The 24,439-nt window shown below is 30.1% G+C and overlaps 3 protein-coding genes across 5 annotated transcripts in view; 1 reads left to right on the forward strand and 2 right to left on the reverse strand.

The window, feature by feature from the left end:
* LOC107443552 (putative nuclease HARBI1) overlaps nucleotides 1–16,896 on the forward strand; it is a 45,834-nt gene extending 28,938 nt beyond the window's left edge. Inside the window, exon 3 of one of the 3 annotated variants that reach the window (XR_015430845.1) lies at nucleotides 13,408–13,435. Coding sequence is in view for 2 of the 3 variants with exons in the window: in XM_087155959.1 (XP_087012085.1) it covers nucleotides 13,408–13,467 (60 nt within the window). In the remaining variant the exon portion in view is untranslated. Of the gene's footprint in view, nucleotides 1–13,407 lie in introns of all 3 variants that reach the window. The other 2 variants (XM_087155959.1, XM_087155960.1) reach the window with 2 other exon arrangements.
* The window catches only part of LOC107443554 (protein Fe65 homolog), a 387,879-nt gene that overhangs the window by 111,533 nt on the left and 251,907 nt on the right, over nucleotides 1–24,439 (reverse strand). The window lies entirely within an intron of this gene.
* Nucleotides 8,530–24,439, reverse strand: part of LOC107443550 (ubiquitin-like protein 3) — a 227,089-nt gene continuing 211,179 nt past the window's right edge. Inside the window, exon 5 of the mRNA XM_087155961.1 lies at nucleotides 8,530–14,421. Coding sequence (XP_087012087.1) covers nucleotides 14,357–14,421 — 65 coding nt within the window. The 3' untranslated portion in view covers nucleotides 8,530–14,356. The remainder of the gene's footprint in view (nucleotides 14,422–24,439) is intronic.

The raw sequence follows: 24,439 nt of genomic DNA on the forward strand, positions 1-24,439 counted from the left end.
TTAATTTTACTCTGAACAAAATTACCTTTTTTTATCAGTGGACCTGTAAGAATCTATACTGTACTTTTATTAACAGATTGTTAAACTTCATCAAATAATATAAATTAAAAACTATTTAATTGTTTGACAAAATTAGTAACTTATGAAATTTCAATGAATTGTTTCATTTTAACATCTTTTTGTAAAGTTTTGCAAAAAATTATTTTTGTCATTATTGAAAAATAGCTCTGCAGCAATGGAAAATATTCCTACAGGTTGATATCACTAGCATGGCATAATTCTGCCTTTTTCGCCTTGATTTCTTCTTCATTTTTTTACTTATCAAAACTAACAGTTGACTAGATTAGGATAGTACTCTAAGATATAAGTTTTTGTGTATAAAAATTTATTCTATTCTAATGTGATAAATGTTTTACTCAATATTTGTTTAATGCTATATTTACAACTTACAGCAATATCTTATTTCTTCTTGGTTCTGAAAAATATTTTATGTTGTTTAATATCTTCAAATTAATTATTTATTTATTTTTTTTATTATTATTATTTTACTTTTGCACAGTTACTTTTGCACCTTGACAATATAGGCATTTTCTATTTGTCATAGTAAAAAGTTTTACTTTGGTTGACTTTTATTTACTTGTTCTTTTGAGGCAGTATGTTCTATTCTGAGACTTCAGCTATACTGAATTGTGGCAATGAATGTGGTTCTTGTTGTCTAACTTTCAAGCTGCTTGTTTATCTTGCACTGTCCATTTATTTTTAGTGTTAAAATTTTTTGAAGCCCATATAATCTGAATCTTGTTGCTCTTCCAAAGCATTTATGTATTTGGTACTGTTTACAAACTGTATTGAGGTAGATTTATAAATTGTGATTTTTAATAATAATGTGCCTATATTTTTTGTCATTTAACTTATTGAACATTTGTACAAAATAATTGATCCTAAACATTCTGGATGTCAAAGTAATTTAACCATGCTGTATGTTTTGACATGCATGTTTAATTTTAAGAGTTAAATTAAATGGAAGTAGTACATGAACAATAAAATTTTTGGGCAAAAAATGGCATGAATAAAGTTTGTAATGATATCTCATATTTATTGGAAATAAAGGTGTTGCATACTATTTCTTTGTTTTCAAATTGTGTCTATGTTTTAATGTGCTTATTTTTCAATTTACTCAATATTTGATATCTGCATACTAAGTTATTTTTTTATTTATGCATTAGGATGATTCCAGGATTGTTTAAATGAGAAATATACATTGTATTTTGCTTTACTGTGCTTTTAGACACATATAATATATATATCGCCCATCTAATAATATGAAACCAGTTTCAATTCGCTTCATATCTATTTTAAATAAATTACAAACAATTCGCTATGAGTCCATTCTTTGGTAAGCGCTATGATCTGTACTTGACCTTCATTGGACTAAATAGGATTTGTTTTTTAAAAAAGGTTCTACAAATATTTTTGATCCATAAGAGTATTTTTGAAAAATATGGTGTTCATATATTTGAATTTGGTATTCATTAAATGATGAAAAATATGGTGCTCATTTGTTTGAAATGTAGCCTATTTCAAAAGAATTTTGCATTGTAAAAAATGTTTTTAAAAAAAATCTACTTGTTTTAGTGATATGCAACAGCTGCTCATTTTTAGGTACCTTTAATTTCCAGGCACTCATGATTCTACGAGCTAATTGCCCTTAGAACTAAAAACTAAACTAAACTCAGAGGCGCGACAGCCCATAGAAGGCCCTGTGTCCATCTCAGTTTTCTTGACATTGGGCTCTGGGGTGCAGGAGCAGATGTTCCGCTCAGGTGGTCAGCTGAACGCGAAACCCCTAGTGTTTAGTTCCCAAGCATGCTTGGTACTCATTTATCGACCCTCTGAAGGGATGAAAGGCTGCCCATAGAGACAATAATAATTTTAAATCCCATTTACGAACTATAACTTAAAAACATTTTCTTTGTGAACTCATTTTCATCCATCTTCCATTTATGGGTTTTTTGAATTTTTAATCATGTATTTTCTTTAAATTTGTGAACAGCGAAACACCATTCTTGATTCTTAGACATTCTGGGAATAATGTTCTGAAGCAGGTGAATAATAGACAACAAGATTGGATGACAGAATTGTGATTTCATATTTTAACCCTTCTTATAAGTGACTACGTGGAAGGGGAAGAAAGTTTTTAAAAGGTTTCTTTGCTTGGAATGATGTTGAAGACAATATTTAGAGGATTTCCAAAGGTAGGCTTTATGAAAGAAATCAGTATAACCGAAAAAAGTCAAGAGATGTGACTGATGTCTTGAGTGAAGATAAGTTACTCATACATAAACTTTGAACCCATACTCATACATGAGACCACAGCTGCCCCAAGTTGACTTCTTGAATGTTGACTTGGATATAATTTGTTCGGAAGAAGTATCGGATGATGAAAAAATTAAGAACATAATGAATGAAAATGATAAAGAACTTTCAGATTCGAAATGAGCTACAGGTGGCGCAGAGCGGAACTCTCTTCCTATGTCAACACTTCGCTTACTTTCACTATAAGCGGGTGGGTAGTCATAGGAGAAGAAAATATGTTAGTTCCTGTTTTAATTTTCAAACAGATAAAATTTGTTTAAGTTGGGATACTATGTGGAACTCAAAACTGCACTGAACGTAGTTCTTTAAGAAAGTGTCCTGGAAATCTTAGAAGATATTTGTGACAATTAAATGTGAAAAATATTATGGCAGGGGAAAATTTTGTCAAACATTCTCATACAATTGTGAGGAGAAGGGGGGAGGGTCAAGCCATGGAACCAGTCTTCTCCGCAGATGACATATTCGAGTGTTGTGATCAAATTAAGCAAGAAGAAATGTTGAAGTGCAAAGCAGGCAGCTGAGTGACTAACAAGATGAGGTACATTTTTGAGAAACCACGAAATGCTTTCATGCGTCATATGTATAATAATATATAAATGGAGATATGTATAATATATATAAATGGAGATATGTATTTTTAAGAATGTGGTTTTGAAACAGCAAAAAAAGTGATTAAATTGCTTCATTTTTCATCAATAAAATAAAAGTAAATTTTTTTTAAAAGTAAAGATTTCATTTTGTATGTGTTTCTTATATAGTGTATACTAAATGATTTTTATCTTTACGATCTAGAACATCTTTATCGATATATTACTAGATAAATCTAGATATTACTATCTAGATTTTATCTGGAACAGTTTTATAAATTAAAGGAGAACATCTATCGAGTCAATGAGGTGATTTTAATTAAAAAAAAATTAAAATCAAGCACTTATTTTTTTTATCTTTGATTATAAAATCAAAGTTATTGTTCCCTACTGGTTCGTGAAAACGAACGTCTAATGTACACTACTCTTGTATAAAATAGAAGAAGAGAGTCACAAATGCAAATTTTTCTTATTTTGAAACTTTGCAGTATTCAAGTTTTGAGTTTGACGTCGAAGGTGACGTATTGTAGTCCTTTGCACTGGAGCAATTAGAAATGACTTCATTTTAATGGACGACAATTGCAGGCCACATCGTTATAACTTGGTGAATGATTTCCTTTTGGAGGAAGGAATCATACGAATGGATTGGCCAGCATCCAGCATGTTCTGCGTGTATGAACCCGATCGAATATGACTTGGACATTCTAGGCAGACGATTGCTAGACGTCTACCACCCCCGACTAACTGTCCAAGAACTGGAAAGAGCTCTTCTGGAGGAGTGGGACTGAATACCCCAGCCTCTCATTACTAACCTCATTGACTGGATGCCTCAAAGGTGTTTAACATTGCTGGCCGTCCAGGGAAACCATACCCTCTGCTTATAACGATTTTCTTTTAAGGAAACACCTTTTTCTTATATGCTCGAATTGTGTTTTTTTTCTTTTGTACCAAAATGCTCAATAAAATTCATTTTTTTCTGCCAAACGTCACTTTTATCTCATATAGCCTAACTATGTCTGTAGATGATGCATCAATTGATCAAACAATTCTCCAGGTGCAAGATCAAACCACTACCTCAGTATGTTTTAATTGTTTTAAGCAGTGTATACGTTCAGGATTTTACGTGTAATTAATTTTGTTAAGAAAAATTTCTATTATTCCTAGGCACTTGTGGATATTTTCCAAAAATATGACGATCATCTTTTTAGGTGTCAATTTTAAATGAATTCCCCATTTGAAATTTTTTAAAAATTCACTAACTATCCTGATTGAAAACTAGACAAGTAAAACTATCAAATTATACAAGTATGAAAAAACAGTTGACATGCATCAATAGTAGACTCCCATTTTCAAGACTTGCCAAACAACGATGTAAAAAAAAATTATTTGAAATAAAAACGTTAAATTGCCAACGGAAAAAGGTAAACTAGAAACACCACAGAAACCGAGAGAGAAAAAAGGTGGAAGACAGAACAATAGTGGCTGAGAGGCAAATCAAGGTAAATTGCTTTTCCATGCGTTATAAAGAGGTAGGGAGAAACTTACATCGTTAACAAGGGAATCTATATTCAAATGATTAAAACAAGATTCCAGAGCATCAAGCGATTGAAACGTGTCGACTGTTTTTTTATATTTGAATATTTTTGAAGCAAATGAAGTTTTCAATCGGGTAATCTCTTACCTCTTCAGTTTCTTGGGATTATTTATTTAATGTATGCTCACAATATAATATGCTGTGTTTTTTTCGCATGGATTTGACAAAATAATATATCCTTCCTATATATTATGGGAAAGAGGGGGCTACTGAGGACAATTTTTATAAATTTGCCCGAAAGCTTACTATTTATTATTTTTAGCTTGTCTAGTATTTTTTTAAATTGAAATTTGAACGGTTATCTTCATTTTGAATGAAACGTAAGCAAATTTTGGAGCAAAATTAATAGAGGAATACTTTTTTAACAAAAAATGTTTTTGTCCACACTAGCCACATATAGGACTGCTCGTTACAACCAGATAAACCCCTATACTGGCTTCGAACATCAGCAAAATTTGAGGCAAGTATCTACATCGAAAACGATATATTAAGAGACTTCGTCAGTCACGCGTTGTGCATTGCTATCTCCGGACACTACTACTAAAGAAGTTAGTGAGCTGCGAAGTTCACGCAGTACCTCTAGAAATAAGAGTCATTCGCCAGAGCTCCAATTATAGGAACTGATCAAAATCTAGAGAAGGTATCTGTTGGTACCATCGTCGTTTTGGTAAAAAGTCAACCGGATGCACTAAACCCTGTTCATTTGTTGCTGATTTCGAAAAATCGGAAAACTAATTAGGCAGTCATTGGCGGCAATGGTAGCCAGAATTCAAGTCGCCTTTTTATCTATGATCACTCTAGTAAACGAAATTTCTTATCTATAATGGAGCTGATGTATCTGTTTTACCCGATTCTTCAAAACAGAAAATAATTCCTGGTCCAAAATTTTACTTGTATGCTGCTAACGCTTCGCAAGTGCACACGTTTGGGACACAGTGACTTTTCCTTGATCTGGGCTTAAGAAGAAAATTTTGTTGGACCATTATTGTTGCCGATGTTTCTAAGGCAATAATAGGTGCTGATTTTCTTAAAGAATACGGGCTTTTAGTTAATATTAAAAAAAGAAAAATAATAGATCCTACTACTTTAAAATCCTTTGGTTGACTTGTCAATGTTCCGTCAACTAATTTGACTACCGTGTCGTCTAAAACTAGTGATCCTAGAATTTACAAACTGTAGAATGAATTCATAGATATAACTGTAGAACATTCGACGGTCAAAGAGCTCAAGCATGGCGTCACTCATCATATTATAACTACTGGTCCACCAGTTTTTTTCAAAACCTATACGTTTGGCACCCGATAGATTAAAAATTGCACGAAAAGAATTTGAATACATGATTGACACAATTTTACTATTTACGCTGACCACCGACCTCTAATTTACGCATTTCTGCAGAAAAGTGATAAAGCATCACCGTGACAAATGAGGCATCTAGATTTTATCAGTCAATTTACAACTGATATACAGCACATTTCTGGTGTAGATAATGAAGTAGCTGATGCACTATCAAGAGTTGAAGAAGTTGTCTTTTCGGAAACGATTGATTTTAGTGCACTAGCCAAGGAGAAAGAAACTGATGAAGAGCTCAAAAATCTTATGAAATCAAACACTAATCTAAAGTTTGAAAAATTACCTATTTTCGGAACCGATAAAGAAATATATTGTTATATTTCTACAGGAAAACCACGGCCTTTTGTCACAAAGAGTTTTCGAAAAGTAATATTTTCGTTAATCCAGGTGCTCGAGCTACAGCACATCTAGTGACAAAAAAGTTTGTATGGCCTTCAATGAACAAGGATGTCAAAAAATTCACTAAAAACTGTATATTGTCAAAGATCCAAGATACTGCGACGTGTGCATAAACCGGAGTGTGTACCAACTTCAAAAAGATTCGACGAAATTCATCTGGACGTAATTGGACCTTTGATAACTTCCGAAGGACAAATATATTGTGTAACTCTAATAGACCGGTTTACTCGCTGGCCAGAAGCCATACCGGTGCCGGATATTAAAGCTTGCACCGTTGCAGAAGCAATTTATAGTGGTTGGATTTCTCGCTTTGGAACATCGTCAGTAATAATTACAGATCAAGGAAGTCAGTTCGAGTCGTCTCTTTTCACCGAACTTGCCCATCTCTTAGGAATCAAGCGAAGGCGAACCACATCTTTCAATCCTGTTTGCAATGGGTTTATAGAGCGATGGCATCGAACTCTGAAAAATAGCATCATGTGCCATAATAATCCTCAGTGGACGAAATTTCTATCTACTGTGCTTACGCTCAACATTCAGAGAAGAATTCCAAACAACTCCATCGGAATTATTTTATGGTTCAAATTTAAGATTACCTAGTGATTTTCTTCATGAAACACAAGTATCTACGGACGTTTCTACTTTTGCTGGTTAACTACGGAAATATTTCTCGCAAGTTAGGCCTGCTCCACCTCCACGGCATGGTAAATCTCCCATTTTTGTGACGAAAAATCTTGACACAACTTCACATACATTCGTACAAACTGACTCCGTTCGTCCACTACTTCAACCTCCATATGAAGGACCTTTTGTAGTTCTTTTCAGAAATAAGGATTACTTAACACTATCGATAAATGGAAAATCCTGAAACATCTCCATTAATCGTTTGAAACCATGCGTCATAGAACAATCTGCAGACTTGAAGAACAACTCCTCTTCTTTCAGTTCAATGCCTACAGTCGGCGTACCTTCAGCCAATCCAAAAATGGCTGCTTCAAATGTTAAGAAGAAAAAGGTTAAGTTTGCTGACGAACAGCTTAAGAAGGATTTTTCCAACAAGACATCACGTGTTGGGAGACCTATTCAAGTTCCATCTAAATTTCTCGATTCGTTCGAATGAGGTTCTCACTGGAAGGGAAGTAATAAAGCGACGTGACGTCAAACGCATAATCTGCATAAATTGTTTTTATTATTTATGAACTCTTAAGTATGTTTTTACTTCAACTTTAATCCTTACATATTAGAATTGCATTTCAATATTGTTCTATTATTTTATATTTGCGTATTTGCTTCCTAAATATTTGATGCCGCATTTAAACTTAACGAGTTATGTATAAATTGTAAATAAATGTAAATAGTAATTATTTAATGTGTTTATTCTTCAAACCATTCATTTCGCTTCAGGTCCCAGTAGATTATGAAATCGCAGTGTGCGGGTGTATGACTACTTTGATCAGCTTGCGAGGGTGTGCCGTATTGGTGTCAGCTAACCGTAAAGTGTCGACATTGTGCGCAGGTTTTCGGAAAAGTAAATCATCGCCAATAGTCCATTTTGCGAGCCGGGGAACTCAGGGAATAGAGCTCTAGCTCCCAATGAATTGACCCGGGATTGAACCCCAGAAATGGCTGGTCAATACGAATACTGCTACCAGCTCATAACGACCACAGTGATGACGTAAAGTATCCTTGGTAGACAGATAATAGGTTAGGATCCCCTTTCCGTCTATTTAACGTGGGAGGTTTATGTGGTTTTCCTCCATTTAACGAAAATGCAGAGTAATTCCTTTAAAAAGTCTTCCACTAAGGCTAATTTGTTAATACTTGATCCAGGAGTTCCCTTGTTTTCTGGGTTGGATTCGAAATTACAAGGCTACGGAGTTGAACATTAGTTGTTGTAAACTCAAAATTGGTTCGGCTGTTCAACACTGATTATGTAAATAGAAATAGACCATTGTGCAGCTCTAGTGCGACCTAAATAAAATGCTTGGGGAACTAGCTGATTATCTTAAAGGACGTTAATTTATTATAAAAGATCATAGAAAAAATGTGTGGAAGTAAGTAAGTCTCAAATAAATCTCTTTAAAAAAATATATCACCGAAAAATATCAATATTTTACTTTTTATTTCTATGAAATGTTTAAAAAAAATTCTATTAAGTTTAAAAAAACTATGTTAGGCGATAAATAAGCAACAATGAAAATAAAATTTAGCACAACAAAATGAAATAGCATTTTTTATTGCACCAAAACATCATGATGTCAAAAGCCTCATGCACAACAAAAGCAATGCAATTTGCAACAATATTTCGTAGTTTAACGTCTATTTAACAAACAGTAATTAATAGAATAAAATAAATTTATAAATTGGATAATTACATTACTTCGCAACGAAACTAAACCACTAACAAAAATTTGTGTAATATTCTGTTTAGTGTAAAATTGAATTCATATTATAAAAATTTCTAGTTTTTTTTTTTTTTTTAAATCTTATATATTCTGATACTAAAAATGTCTTTACGCATATCTCATTCTGTAACACATAATTAAAATGCAAGTACGTGTCCTAAACTAGATTGACGGTTTTTAATAAAAATATTGCAGGAAATAAATTTGGAAAATATTTTTTTTCGGTAAACCCATGTAACAAGGCATGACCTATTCCTCTCAAAAACCTTGTTTATTGTCAAAAATGTTTCAAAGGATGGCGATGCGGGAAATCAAGAAAAAATGACTGAAAATCACATTACTATTTTTCAAAATGTTCATCATCAAATATTGTATTCTGAGTAAGAAATTTTTTTACATCATAACGGTACAGAACAACGCTAAAAAGGAGTTAGAGCGCTATATAATGGAAAATTTTTGAACTAAAAGCAAGAACTTTTAAAAAAAACATTTATACTTTCTCTGATAAATTTTTTGTACGAATATATATATATATATATATATATATATATATATATATATATATATATATATATATATATGTGCACACCTTATCTGTTTCATTGTTATAAATTTTTTTGGAAAACCCTCATTTTAATTTAGGACTCCCTGCAATTCCTATTATTAAAATAAATGACATTCGAGGTATCCAATTTAAATAGTACAATAATGATAAATAATTTAAATTCTAGAACAATAAAAACAATTTTATAATAATGTAAATTAAGATATATTGTATCAAATAATCAAGCAAATAAATTTGAAACACAAATTCAAACGAGGAAGACTAGGACCTAATATCATACACACTATCGTCACACGCAATTTCTTTTATATCATTTTATATTTCCGGCAAAGTATGAAACACTGGCATTTTATAGAATGACAAAGCATTGTACATAATGCCGAATGTTTTTAGACAAAGTATGAAATATGAGAGTTATTACATACATTACCTAGGCATTGTATATAATATCTACGCATTCTATAGAATGACAAATTTTATTTAGGCGAAGTATATAAATGAATTGCTTTTTCAAAAATATAAATGTTGTTTCTAAAAAAATAGAGAGAGTATCATTAAAAAAAAATTATTCATTAATATGTTAAGGAAAATTAAAATTGTACAAAACAAAATTCTTGATTATTCAGGAAACCAAAATTTTCATACAAAAAATAAGAAATTAACTTACTTGTTGCAATATGGTAGAATTGAATGACATTTCATTAAATTCGAAACGAATCAAATATGTTTTTCATACTTTGTCGGTTTTCCATTTGGCATTCTATAGAATGCCTAGGAAATTTGGAAATCGTTTGTTGCCGGCTAATTTTAGGCATTATATACAATGCCGGATTTCAAACTTTGCCGGTAACATATATACTACAGCATTTTTGGTACTCCATAAATCTAAGCCTTAGCAAATACATTATTTCTTATACCCTCAAAAATGTAATAAAGAATACAAAATTTTATATACAATCATATTTGAAGGGCGGAGATTATGCAAAGTTTGATAATTTCATTTCTAATTTTTTATGAACACTTTTGTACATAATCTAACATCTGATAATACTATATAAGGGAATAATATTTGCTTTTCAATTGGACGAATGTAGATTTATAATTTCAACTGGCTTGTTTGCAATACTAAAAATTTTTGAAGGATATTCTTATAAAATCCATATTTTTACTAATAATAAACAAAAGAAAAAAAAAAGAAATATTTGTATCAAGAGTCAAAATTTAAGTAATTAGCATTAAAGTATAGATATTTCCCTTCAGCAAGATATATATCCCAGATAGCAGGCAACGACGTATTTTCGTTTTTATTTTATTAGCAGAGAAAAGTAGGATTTTTATTGTAAACCTTGTTTTAGCTTTTTTTCATTCTAACTTTGTCCAGGCTCACAAATGCAACATTTTGTTTGTGACGTAATGGTCAAGCCAACTTTTACTTCTATAGTGTAAAGAATGTTTATAAAAGTCTGCACAAATAAACCTTGTTTCTGTGATGGTCATAAAACTCTAAAAAAATTTTTAAGAAGGTACATTTATCCTCTGTTTGAAAACGCTTTCTACTCTTGATTTGCAAATCATGATTCATCCCCGATTTCAGAAGGTTTTTCTAGCCTTGTATTGTAATGGCAGATTCAATCTCATCTCTATATAAAAGTGTTGTTTATTCAAGCTTAATGCGAGCTATATTACGTGTAAACTAGGATAGTTAAATTTAACATTGTTTCAAGTTTGCATGGTTTATTTGCTAATCATTTATAAATAAATCTTGTTGGGTTCTGTGATAAAGGTTGATGCTGACATTAAAATTAATCTTACACTGCTATCTGGGGTAGTATGATATAGATATATCAGTTAAAAATGAAAGCTTCACTTCAAGTTTAAGGTACTTAAACTGTGTTATTTTCCTTTGTGGGTGAACTTTTTAAGAACACTATAATTATCGATTTTGATTTTTTTTCTTCTTCTAGATAATAGCAAATTTAATGCATACTTCCTTATGCTTCAGGTTCTTTATTTTGTTTCTTTCTAAAAATGCAAATTTCTTTACTTTAGATTCAATTAAATTTTATGACACGACATAAACTTTGATGCTTTTTCAAAAACGTTAGAAATTTTAAAAGAATTTCATCATGAGAAATAGATGAAAAAATGCCTTCATGGAGAGATTTAAATATTTCTGAAACGTATATTATTAACTAAGAACTTCAATTTTTAATAAAAGAAATTTTAGTCCTTAAAATTCATACAATAATAGTTTTACATAATTTTTTCCACAGTAAATTTAAAATTCATTATGATTATTTTTGATTGCTAGCCAAACTTTTTGCATGATTTTAGGCACATATAAAATGTTGATATAAAATCGTTTTTCAAAGAATAAAATATTTAAGTAAAAGAATATAAATTTATTCTATTCTCAGATGGGATTCTTGATATTAATTTTTTCATATAAATAATTTATATTTTTTCTGTTCATAAGAAAAAAATTTAAAAAATGTGACTTAAAAAACACAATGTGAGTGGAAAATTTACTATTTAATTCAAATACGCAAATAACTATCTAATAATATGTATAAAATAACTATTATATGTCAAACTTTTTTTAAATTATTAAACCCCCAAAAAGAATTTATTTAACCAAATATAAAAAAGTGAAACAATTAAAGAGCATATGCAATATATAATGGTTTGATAATGGAATTCAATCTTATTATTTTTAACCAATTGTTTAAGTATATTAAAAAATTAAATTCTATAAACCTATTCTCTATTAAACATGCAATAACAGTAAGCCACTATATTTACAATTGACAAATATAGCCTTTAAATTAACAAATTTGTATACAATGCTAACACATCTATATTTTGAAAATAGTATTCTAGTTCAAAATGAGATTCTGATGAAAGAACATAATGCCTGATTGGCATTTTAGCTAAATATCTGTTATTCAAATATGCATTGTTAATTATTATAAAAGAAAAAAAAATGCATTATAATATGTAATAGGTAAAAATATTATGTACTAATGACATTACATATATAAATTTTCACACCAAATCATATGATCAGCGAATCTGGAAAAACATTTTCTAATATGACACAAGTGTATAATAATAATGAATAGTGAAAGTATATTTTTTAACAATCATGCGTTAATTTGTACAGTGAACCATAATTTGGATAAAAGACAATGTTCGAATTCACAACATATATATATACCTATATATATTTCAGAAGATAAAGTTGCATACATGTTTCGTTGCTAGATTGCATAATCCTCTTTTGTATAAAAATACAAAAAAAAAAATGGTGACTAAAAATAGATAAAACTTAAAATATATTGTGTATGAAGGCTTTTATACAGATGGATAGCGTATTATATCAATAGATGGCAGTCGGTCCGGTATAATCAAGTTGAATGTGAGATTTTGTAAGTAACGCCAAACACTGTATGGGGATTGGATCAAAACAGTCAATCATTCGTTTTAAAATCTATATAATGACAAACACTTACTAATTAAAACAAAATCCGCCTTCCTCATAAACAAAGTGAGGCTTGAAAAGATGGGTATGCCAATAGTTATTAAAATAAGAACAGTAATTAAGAATATAGTTTTAAATCTTAATATTTTTTTCTTTCATTATTATTATTTTTTTTTTTCGTTTTTCACCTTTTCCTTGATTCAGTAGATGGAACTATTTTTGAGCCCACTTTTTAATCGGCTGATTCAGTTATAAGATTTATTTATCTGACATTACTTATTTTTAATATTTTTTATCGTTATTTTTCTATATTTTTGCATTCAAAATAATGAGCCATTGTAACACTGAAACTTGTATACAATTAAAAAAAACTGAAGATAATATTCCAGTGTAGCATTAAAAATTATAAGCAATTTCAAATATTGAAGATGATGCTCCAGTGTAGCAACAAAACTTGTATATGCAAATTTCACTACTGAAGATGATGCTTTAGTGTAGTATTGAAACATGTATGCAATTTCAACTACTGAAGCAATTTTGTGTTAATTTTAACACTGGTTTTTATTTTTATTATCACATTCACAATTTTTTTTTCTTATTTATTATTAGTAAATAGTTCTTTTTTTTATAATGTTTCTTTTTTTTAGGTTTCATTACAAGTTAATGACAGTTTATTTGAAATAAATGACTTCCTAACCAATACATAGACGTTGAACACTAGAAATATCATGTTCAATGCGGAGGAACATAAAAGGCTTGATGGCCAGCAGAGAACACTTTTGCCGAACAGAAAAATATTTCTATTACATATGAGCACGATGAACTACATCAAGTTATGAGTTTTTAACTGACAGCTGGCATAATCATGCTGTAATGAGATAAATATATTGTGCACAGCAAAAAATAACACTTTCATTCTTTTATTCAAACACTAAGTAGAACGTAATTTATACTTGAACCATTGTTTTTATCACTTTTCCTTAATAATACTTAGTTTAATGTATGTTACGATCCGAATTTCTTTAAATCTTGCCAAAGACGAGAAATACCAATGAAAACTCACTAAATAAAATGATTAATTATGCGATTTAACAAAACAAAAAAACAATCACGCACATTTGGAAAACAAAAACCTCTTGACTTTCTAAATGAAGACTGAAACTTGAAGCACATCTTAAAAGAGCAGCACTTCATCAACTTTGAAATAAACACAGGAACAATGAATGATATGTAAAACTCAAAAGATTGCAAATCGAACATGGATGAACAATGTAAAAGAACTTCAACTTCGTCAGTGTCATCTAACTGAGGAGGATATGCCCTTTTGCAAGGGCTTATATGATGTCTGCACCATCACATTTGCAAGAATTTTAGTGACAGCTGCATTTATATAACAAACATTTCTACTTCTACAAGTTCTTTGACCATTTCAGTCATTAGAAGTTTATGACTGTGTCAATATTGTTTACATAGTTCTTTTTCACGTGGAATGAAAGAAGAAATCTACACTTTTTTTTTATTTACTACAATGGGACATATTGTGACTTTAATTCATTTGACTTATTTAACCATCCAACTTTCAGACTTATCTTCTCATTATAGGATGCAGCAACTAGCTGAGCAGCAATTACTTGATCGATCTTTTGACTTCTGCCGCTGATCTAAACATAAAAATTTAAATGTTAGATATAAAAATGAATTAATTAAAAAATTTATACACTAATTAAAATTACAGTCAAATTATAGTGAACCTTCAAGGGACCACAATTTCGGTTCACTATAACCGGGACTTCACTATATCAATTTCACAAGCGATTTTAACTAATAGTTCCAAACTCACCCCTTTTATTACACACTATTTAAATCAATGACCAATACAATAAAATACAAAAAGGACTGAAACATAATTCTTAGTAACAAAAAATATGTTAACTTTTATTTTTTATTACTCTTCGTCTTGCGTACAAAAAATAAAAAATAGTAATCCTTAGTTGATGAGCAATCCTCAACATCATATATGGAAACATTTCCCGATTCTCTGATAATTTTTCCTGAATTTCTTATTTCGTTTTTCAAACCCGTCTAGTCAGCCATTCGAGTAGATGAAAGTAGTCTCACCAAATTGCTTAGCAATTTCATCTGTTTTGACTTGAAGCATTTATCCAGATACTGGAAGATTGCGGCTTCTTTGAATGCTGAACCAATTCAATAGTGCCATTAAATAATGAAGCAAACAAGATAAATGCTTATTGCTACATTTCACGCTATACATGGTTTTAAAAATCGTATATGTATTTATTTTTAAGTAGAAATTTCAAAATTATTACAAAAAATGAAGAAAATAAATCAGTCGATAATTCATAATATCCAACTTCCTCTCTTTTGTTGGTTCATTATATCCACCAAAATTAGCATTATACGTCTATATTAAAACACAAAAGCGAACATTTCATTCACTATATCCCGGAGATTATTTTCTTTTTTACCCTATTTTTAATGCTTTATAACTTACAATGATAGTAACTATACACTTATTTATTTAAAATATGACCTAATATACGGAATGCTCATAAATTTTTTTTAAAATCTTACGCTTGAGATCGAGATGATTTAGAACGGTGGTTACCAACTGACGGCCTGCGAAGCCTTTTTTTTTTTGTGTGTGTGTGTGGCCCTGGAACTATATTAGTTGTCATTTTTTGCAGACAATTTATATATTAGTTGTCATTTTTTGCAGACAATTTTCGTGAAAAATCTATATGGGTTTAAAATACTTTTCTTTCGTTAAAAAAAAACCTCATTTCTTCGTTTCTGTGCAGTTTAACTTACCAATGGAGCAAAAAAATTTATTTCTCAGGTTTTGCATCCAAGAAAATATTTATTCAAATACAAAAATAATCGTGTATGTTGCTTAAAAATTTACTTCTAATTTTAATTTCTAATCCAATGCGTTTGTCTTGTACAACTTGATAAAAATCGGACAGTAATATTTAATGTTCCTTCAAACATAAAAGAGTACTAGAAAAAATTTTGATAAAAATGCGTCCCGCGATTTGACTGGTGTTTTTAATTGCGGCCCCCGGCATCATGTAAGTTGGAAACCCCTGATTTAGAACAATAAATATCTCCAAGTTACGATTAGAGTGTTCAAAATTCTTGATTGGCAACACCTTTTTAATAAAAAAAATCAAAGCGTGATGTTCAAATTATAAAACATAGAATGAAATTGGAAAGATATTTTAACAGGAAAATAGGTGGCACCGTTTAAAAAGAGATAAGAGATGAGTATGTTTTATATGTTAGGACGCGACAGCGGATCTGCTCTACGCTCACTGAAAGCAAAGGGAAAGAAAACACAGTATGTAGCATCTTTCTCTTTTGCCACCACTATTTGTGCTAAAATATTATTCCAACTACATATGAATACTTGAAAATAATTCGCTTCATACATAGAATAGTATAGCATAGCATAGAATAGAATAATAAGCAAAAAACAGAATGTAAGAATGAAACTCAGTATGTTGCTTTTTGCTATCTCCATCTTTTGTCGTCACTATTCGTGCTAAACTATCATTCCAACTATATATGAATATTTGAAAATAATTCGCTTGATACACTCTGTCATTTATAAATCAAATAAATGATTACTTAAAAATAATTCACTTGATGCGCTTTGTCTTTTAGACGATGTAAATGAAATTTATATTTAAAAATAATTCGCTTGATACACGCTGTCATTTATAAATTGAAGGAAATTATTACTTTCCTTGATGCGTGCGTCTTTTATACGATTTATAAGAAATGATTACTTAAAAATAATTTCTTTGATTTTTAAATGCAATTTCACAATCATCTCTAAAAAGGTATACTAGACTTTAATGTGCTATAGGAGAAAAAAGCGCTAACAAGCTAAAAATTTAATGATTTAAAATTTATTAAATTTTGTATAAGTGCTGAAAAGTTAATAAAAATAAATTTTTATTACTTTTCAAACCCTATTTTTTTATTTGCTTACCATAAAACTAAGAAGTAGCAAATCAAACGATTAAAAAAAATTGGAAGAAAAAAAAACATTAGCCAACATAAAGTAATTAACTGAGCTTGATGAATAAACAATCGATTTTGCAAAAAAAAAATGTGTACTAATTTCGCTCTAATGAGTTATTCATTTATATATATCATTAACCGAACCCATTTTTAATATAAATATATGAGTTTATCAGGAGTGAAATGGCAAAACTGAAAAAAAGAATAAAACAAATTTTAATTGATGTACATAGAAGTATAGTGGGTTCAGAAAATCGAATGAAAGATCACCCCTTCTAAAAAATAAAAATGACAGAAATGAATGTCATTAGGAGGGAAGCAAAGAGTTAAATAGTAATGAATATTGAAGGGGCTCAAGTTGACAAGGGGTACAAACTCATCAATCATTGTGTTTAACAATGCAGGGGAGAAAATGCAATTTGGATATCTTAATGAAGAGAGCTGCAGATAGGATACAATTCTTCTGGGACATCATCTTGATATTCCAAAGAGGCACAGAAAAGTTCTAGATCAGTTTGAGATCAAATATATTATCAGGAGAATAACTAAGGTATAAAAGGAATGAAATAGAATTTTATTCAGAGGATATGAGATAAATTTTTTTTTTTTTTTTGCAATGATGACAGTTAGTGTTTATCAATATAATAGAAACATCGCAGTAATCCAATCGTGTCGTTTGCGATTCTTCATTTGTTTCAAATAAATAAAATGTGGTGGTAAAATTATTTTGTGATCAGTTTATTTTCAGAAAAGATAATGCATTGATTAGACTTTCACATCTTACAAATGTCCATATATTTAGCGTAGTTAGATTTAGTAACTTATCCAGCAAAGTAAAATTCCAATAATCCTAAGTTACTGTCCCTTTTACAAATGTTTTTTTACTCTCTAATTACAAGCAAAAATATGTTTTGGTATTTTTCAATTATTAAAAAAAACGGTTTATTAGTTACTAAAAGAAATCTGTTATATTACAGGAATTATGTACTAAAATATAAAATCCAAACAAAGTAGTTTGTAAAAAACATTTTGTTTTTCATTTATATTCAAAATTTCATCAATAATATTGATTTCGTTAATTAAAGAAATTTCAATGACGAATAACTGTTTCTCTTAGCTTTAAATAAGTGCAATTTTCAAAAATTATTGCTTAGAAGTAAGCCGAGTTTGGAAGATTTTATACCGATATTTCATGCTGTACGAGTAATTCCTAACCATAAATTATTAAAATGCTAAATATAATCTTCTTGACTTAAAGTAAATAAATTTATTTTGACCTAAATTAATGCAAAAGAATGAAGGCGTGAAAGGGCGTTAGTTGAATGTTTTCTCTTAGATAATACCAAAAATGGAAGAATCGAGTTCTTTTTTTAATCAAGGCAGAGATGCCAACATTTTAATAAATGATTTTTGGTTTATAAAATTTGATTTTAAGTTATTTTGCCGAGCAATTAATATAAATAATTCAGACGTTATATGAAATTACAGTTATCTGATACAGAAACCTTTTTAAGTGATGGCCAAATTAACTAAACTCTGCAAGTTTTAATTTCACTACTTAACAAAATCTTTTAAATAAAGCATCCTGTATTCGCTCTTTTTATGAAATTTTAAATTTTTTACCTAAAGGTAACAACCTACTAAGAAAAATACTTTATTTTCAATAAAATAAAAATTGGTACTTTATTCAACTCACTGTTATTTAAGATAAATTTTGCAAATACAGCAAAAGCTCGGTATAACGAGTACGGTATAATACCAAAAGTCCGCTATTACGACAACTCTCCAAATCACCATTAAAATAGTAATGCTAAATATGCAAAAATGTTTATTTAATAAGGTTAAAATTATTCCGCTATCGCGACATTTTTTTCTTCTGGGTTATCATTTTATACAGTTTAAGTAAGGAATATTATACGAAAAAAGATTAAATGGAAAACGTATTTATTTATTTTTTATTATGAACATCATTTCACTTTATTTCATGTGATTTGTTAAATATATCCTATAAATAAAAACAAGACTTCTAAAAAATGAGCTGTGATGATAAAAAAGACATTCATTTTGAAAAGCCATTCAAGAAAATGAAGAGAAATTTGGGAATATTCTTTTTAGATGCTTAATAACGCAGAATCTTTATTAAACATATTTTTCACATTTTTATCATTATTTAGTATTAATTTCGGTCGAAATAAGTAAAATATATTATTTTTTAAATTTTAATAATTTATTGTTATGAAATACAGCATGAAACACCTATGTTTTTTTTCTGTGTTAAGGGCAAGATCTTCCCAACACGGCTTACTTTAAAACAATTTTTAAAATGTGCTCTTATTTAGATCTTAGAGAAATACAGTTATTCATTCTAGAAATTTCTTTCATTTACAAAATCAATTAGTGATAAAATTTTTAATATGAATGAAAAAAAAATTGTTTCAAATTAATATTTTAGTACAAATATTATCCCGATTATCCAACCGACTTTTTTAGTAACCATCAGACTGATTTTTATAATTAAAAAAAAGTAACAAAACATAGTTTTGCTTGTAACTAGTAGATTATATATACACACACACACACACACACACATATATATATATATATATATATATATATATATATATATATATATATATATATAAATTAAAATTTATTATTAATTGTACATTATAATTATTTTTCAACATTGGGTTATTTTCCTTAAAAAGTGATGAAATGAAAACAGCTGCCCAGGTAATTTCTTTAGTAAACTTAGACTCGTAAAGTAATTTAAATATTTTTGAAATGTCTCAGAGAATATACAAATTATTGAAGTAAAATTAATAAAAATGCGTCCACATTATTCGTAAATAGAACAAATTCATTTTCATTACTTTCGTCATTTGTTGCAAAACGGAAAGAAATTTCTTACACTTTTCAATAAATCTTGCTATTCAAAGAAATACGCGATACTGCTCAAAATACTTTGCTATACAATATGAACAGTATTATTCAGAAGAAATTAGTTTAAAAAATAAGAGTATTTAAAATTACTATTATTCTAATTAGAAGGAAAAGGTGCAAAATGGCCAAATATGTTTTAACCACTTTTTTCTGTATTTTCAATACACCGTTACCCAAATAAAGGGATGCTGTTAGGGTTGTTTGTGACTTAGGAATAGTTGGCTACACGTACTCAATTATAAACTCATTTTATTAATCTAAACTCATTGAAAAGCATATTCGTTGGATATTAACTACACTGTAAAAAACTTAGGTGTATAGTTGCCACAACTTTGATATTGAGGTAAACTATAAAGTGCATGCAGTCACATTTTTTATTTACTTTTTCGTTGTAGTTTTATTTATTTATCTATTCATTTTTTGCTTGTTTATCTACTGTCAACACATATCTTTACGCGCATTCGAAATAAAATAACTTCATTGCAAAAACAGTTTGTTTAAAAAAACAAGCACATTTTTAGTCAACTAATCGCATTAGTTATTTATAACTATTGTTATTTTACTAACTTTATAAAATTTTTGCACATTAACTGTAGTTCTGTATTTAAAAATATATTTTGTTCAACACCAAAAAACGTGGCAATTATATAAAACTTTTTACAGTGTAATATAAGTCACGCTAACTGTTAATTACAGCTAAATAATAGTGGATGTTATAATTATTTATTGTTGCGTTGATTACTTCATGTTTTGCATCCAGAGTAGAATTACTATTATTTTTTTAAACTAACACGCTTAATTTTTAAAACTGCAACAGGAATTGGAACACAAGGCATCATAAAAATGCACCAAAACTAAGGATAAAAAAAAAGTCGAAAGTTGCGTACTGATTAGTTGAAGCATTACAGTTGTGGGAATAGATGCAAAAGAATTAGGTCATGTGACTGTTAAGGGCCTTTTTCATTCTAATTTGAAAGAAGGATAAAACCTCCTTTTGTAAGAAGACATGGTAATCGCATAAAGACTTCTTGCAGTACAATGGCTGCTCTAACTAGATAGATCTCTTTTCAACTCACATCATGAATAGAAGAAGTATCACTGATTAACTATTTTTTCATAGATTTTTGTGATTGATTGGAGAAATAACAAAATATATATTATTTAAGTCTTATGTAATTTGGGAATATTTATGGGAAATTGCTGAATTTTGTTTATATGTTATTTTTGTTTTGCAGGTAGAGATGTTTGACTCAATTCTTTGACGGAGATGGGATACGGGTGTCCCCTTTATATATATATATATATATGTAACATAGAAAGCTTCAATTGATCTTTTTATGTAATCCTAATTAATTATTCTAATCGAAATACTTTCTCACACTTTTAAAAGCCACATCCTGTTCTTAAATATATTTTTGGCTCAAGTATGCATTTAATTAAAAGCAGGACATTTTTCCCTTTGCTCTCTGTGGGAAACGCTCGATCTATTTCATAAACCAATAGCAACTACTAAGATTTCCCTCTTTTCCCTAAATAGAGACATTTTACGGATTTTACTTTGCAAGATTTTCCCTAACAAATAACCAAGGAGCAGTGTTGCCAGATTGGGCTACTTTTAAAACTCCCCGCTACACAAAATCGAATTTGGGCTACCCGCTACTTTTTGGGCTACTCATTATTTTTCAAAAGCTACAAATGTTAAAAATGCGCTACTTAGAGAATTTCATGCTACTTATCTCACAGAAATACTTTTATAAATTTTTTTTTTTCCTTTCCTATTATAAAATGAGAAATGCTGTAAAGATTGCAGTTTCTTTACCGTTTTTAAAAATATTTTCTTTTATTTCTGAAAACGCATCAACTTTAGTTTTGGATTCTTGTTTTGTTTTGCTGCGCAGAGTCCAGAATCTCTCCATATCTATGCTTCAAATCATAGACTCGTGAAAACGCAAAGATATATATGAAAAAATGCACGGCTAGTATGATGGGAAAAAAAAGCTTTAACTCCAACCATTATTAATCGCTTATCATCTGGAAAAATCGCGTGACCTGTAATCTGAGCTAAAAGGAAATAATGAATTTGGCGAAATTATGAACGCAGCTCATTGAAATTGAAGTCAAACATCATTGAAATATCCTCAGTGGTAGACGGATCATGGGTTTGAGTCTCCTTGCCGTGAGACTAACCGTGAGAGTTCTCGTGGTCTTCCTCTCCATGTAACGCAAATGCCGGTTAGTTCCATCAAAAAGTCCTCCACGAAGCCAAAATTTCCCCCAATACTTGATCCAGGAGTTTCCTTGTCTTCTGGATTGGATTCAAAATTACAAGGCTACGGAGTTGAACATTAGTAGTCGTAAACCCAAAAAATTGGGTCGGCTGTTCAACGACGGTTATAAAAATATAAATAAAACATCACTGGCTGCGGTCAGTGTGCGGGTGGGTGACCACGTGGATCAGTCTGCGTAGGGACCGAGGTCGTGCGGTATGGGTCCTCGTTAAACTGTTCAACCGTAAAGTGCTCGACTTCGCGTGCAGGTCGTCGGACTACTGAAGCGGGGGGTGCCATGACCTCTGCAGGGGATCAAAATTGTGATGGCATGTCTTTGGATCATGGAATGTTTCCCAGCCGTCGCCAATCGTAAATGAACTACAACTACAGCATTAAAATTTAACTTATTTTTTTTAATTTTCGTAGAATATATATATATATAACGTAGTTTTTTTGGGCTACAAAATGTTCGAATCCGCTACTTTTTAATCTTAAGTTCTGGCAACACTGCCAAGGAGCTCAACTTTTCGTGTTCATGACTGCTCTGTCTAATAATTAATAAATAAATTTTGTACCCTCCTTCTCGGCCTAAGACCTGTTATAATCCTTCCACTCGGAAAAAATTACAGAATAATGAAAAGAGAAGAAAATTATTAAAATAAAATAATTAAAAAAAAATGTTTTTTTCTCAATAAAACCGGGAAGAAAAATATAGATATAATATCTTTATCAGCTCACACGATTATATCCGCAAAAAGGAGTGCTTTCTAATATTGTATCAATATAGCCGAAGCAAAATATATCAATAGAATAACATGAGGAGCACTCAAAAAAATTTTTGAAACAAAATAGAACCCATTAAGTAATAAATATCACGTAAAAACAGAAAGTAAAATGTGAAGAAAAAACAGAACAAAACATAAAACGAGTAGCGAATTCAAATGAACTTACATGTACGGGAAAAATTTCAAGAATGATTTAAAATATTTTCTTAATAAGATTGCCAGATTACAAAATATGAAAACAGAAGCGCAAATTGTGGTAAAAGCATAAATAGAGGGATTTTGTTTTAGAGCGCATTATTACAACAGAGTGGGGTCAATTGTAACATTTTTTACTTAACTATTTTTAACTAACAAAAAATCCAATATATTATTAGTATTAACTGACAGACGAGTAAAGTGAACTATCCTCTACTAGAAAAAAAAATAAATACCTTATTTTAAATGTTATTATATTAGTTATTAACAATTTTTGACAGTTGTGCACTTGTTACAATTGTCCCCACTTACGGGGTCAATTGTAACAGTTCATAAATTCAACTAAAACATAGTTAATTATACATATTATCATAGTTGTGATATATTTTTTTATTGATCAAAATAGTAGTGATATTTTAGGAGTAAAAATAATAATGAGCAGAGACCTAAAGGGTTAAACTTTTAACTTTAAGGGGTTAAAATTTTTAATTTATGCTGTGAAAGGTAACAAATAAAATAATGCACATGCAACATAATATAAATGATATAAGAAACTATTGGTGGTTCTTAAAGAGTTAAGTAATGGTTTGTAAACATAAGATTATATATTTTCAGCTGTTACAATCGTCTCTTTACTTATTGTTACAATCGTCCCCAAGACGCCATTTCAGCTTCATTTGTTAAAAACAATGCTAGTTAATTAACAAAACTAATTTTTTTATTGAAATGTTAATTAAGGCGTCCACTTGCATATTCGGTTAATAATTTTTATTTGTTTAAACAAAATTACTTTGTTACAATATAATATTCTAATACCAAAAAAAGTACTTATGTAGCGTGAAAATATCTTTTGTGATGTAACTCTTTCAAAAGTACATAAAAATGGTAGCCAGCAGGGGTGTACATGTAGATTTATTAAATAAACCTTGTGTGCGCCATCAAATCTAGAACCCGACACTCGAAATTTTTGCTCTGTTACAATCGTACCTTGTTACAATTGACCCCACTCTCCCCTACTGAAGCGCGTTTGATTTGTTAGTGACCAAGGAATTGTCCCGAAAATGGATGTAAGCAAGGTAATATTATACTGGATAATTAAATGAATGACGCCCGGTGGCTGAGTGGTAGCGCTTCGCGCTCCCGTGCCACAGGTCCTGGGTTCGATCCTCGAGTCGAGCAAGGTTGACTCAGCCTTTCATCTCTTCAGTGGGTCGATAAATGAGTAGCAAGCGTGCTTAGGAACTAAACACTGGGGGTTCCGAGTTCGGCTGACCACCTGACCGGAACATCTGCTTTTGCACCCCAGAGCCCAAGGTCAAGAAAACTGAGTTGGGCACAGTAGGGGCTGGCCCTCTATGGGCTGTCGCGCCACTGAGTTTAGTTAATTAAATGAATAATTAAAAACAATAGATGCCCAACTAAAGTAATTAAACTCTATG

Source organism: Parasteatoda tepidariorum, chromosome 12 (assembly GCF_982258835.1).
Source record: "Parasteatoda tepidariorum strain Cologne lab strain chromosome 12, Ptep-v5.0, whole genome shotgun sequence".
Classification (NCBI taxonomy): Eukaryota; Metazoa; Arthropoda; class Arachnida; order Araneae; family Theridiidae; genus Parasteatoda; species Parasteatoda tepidariorum.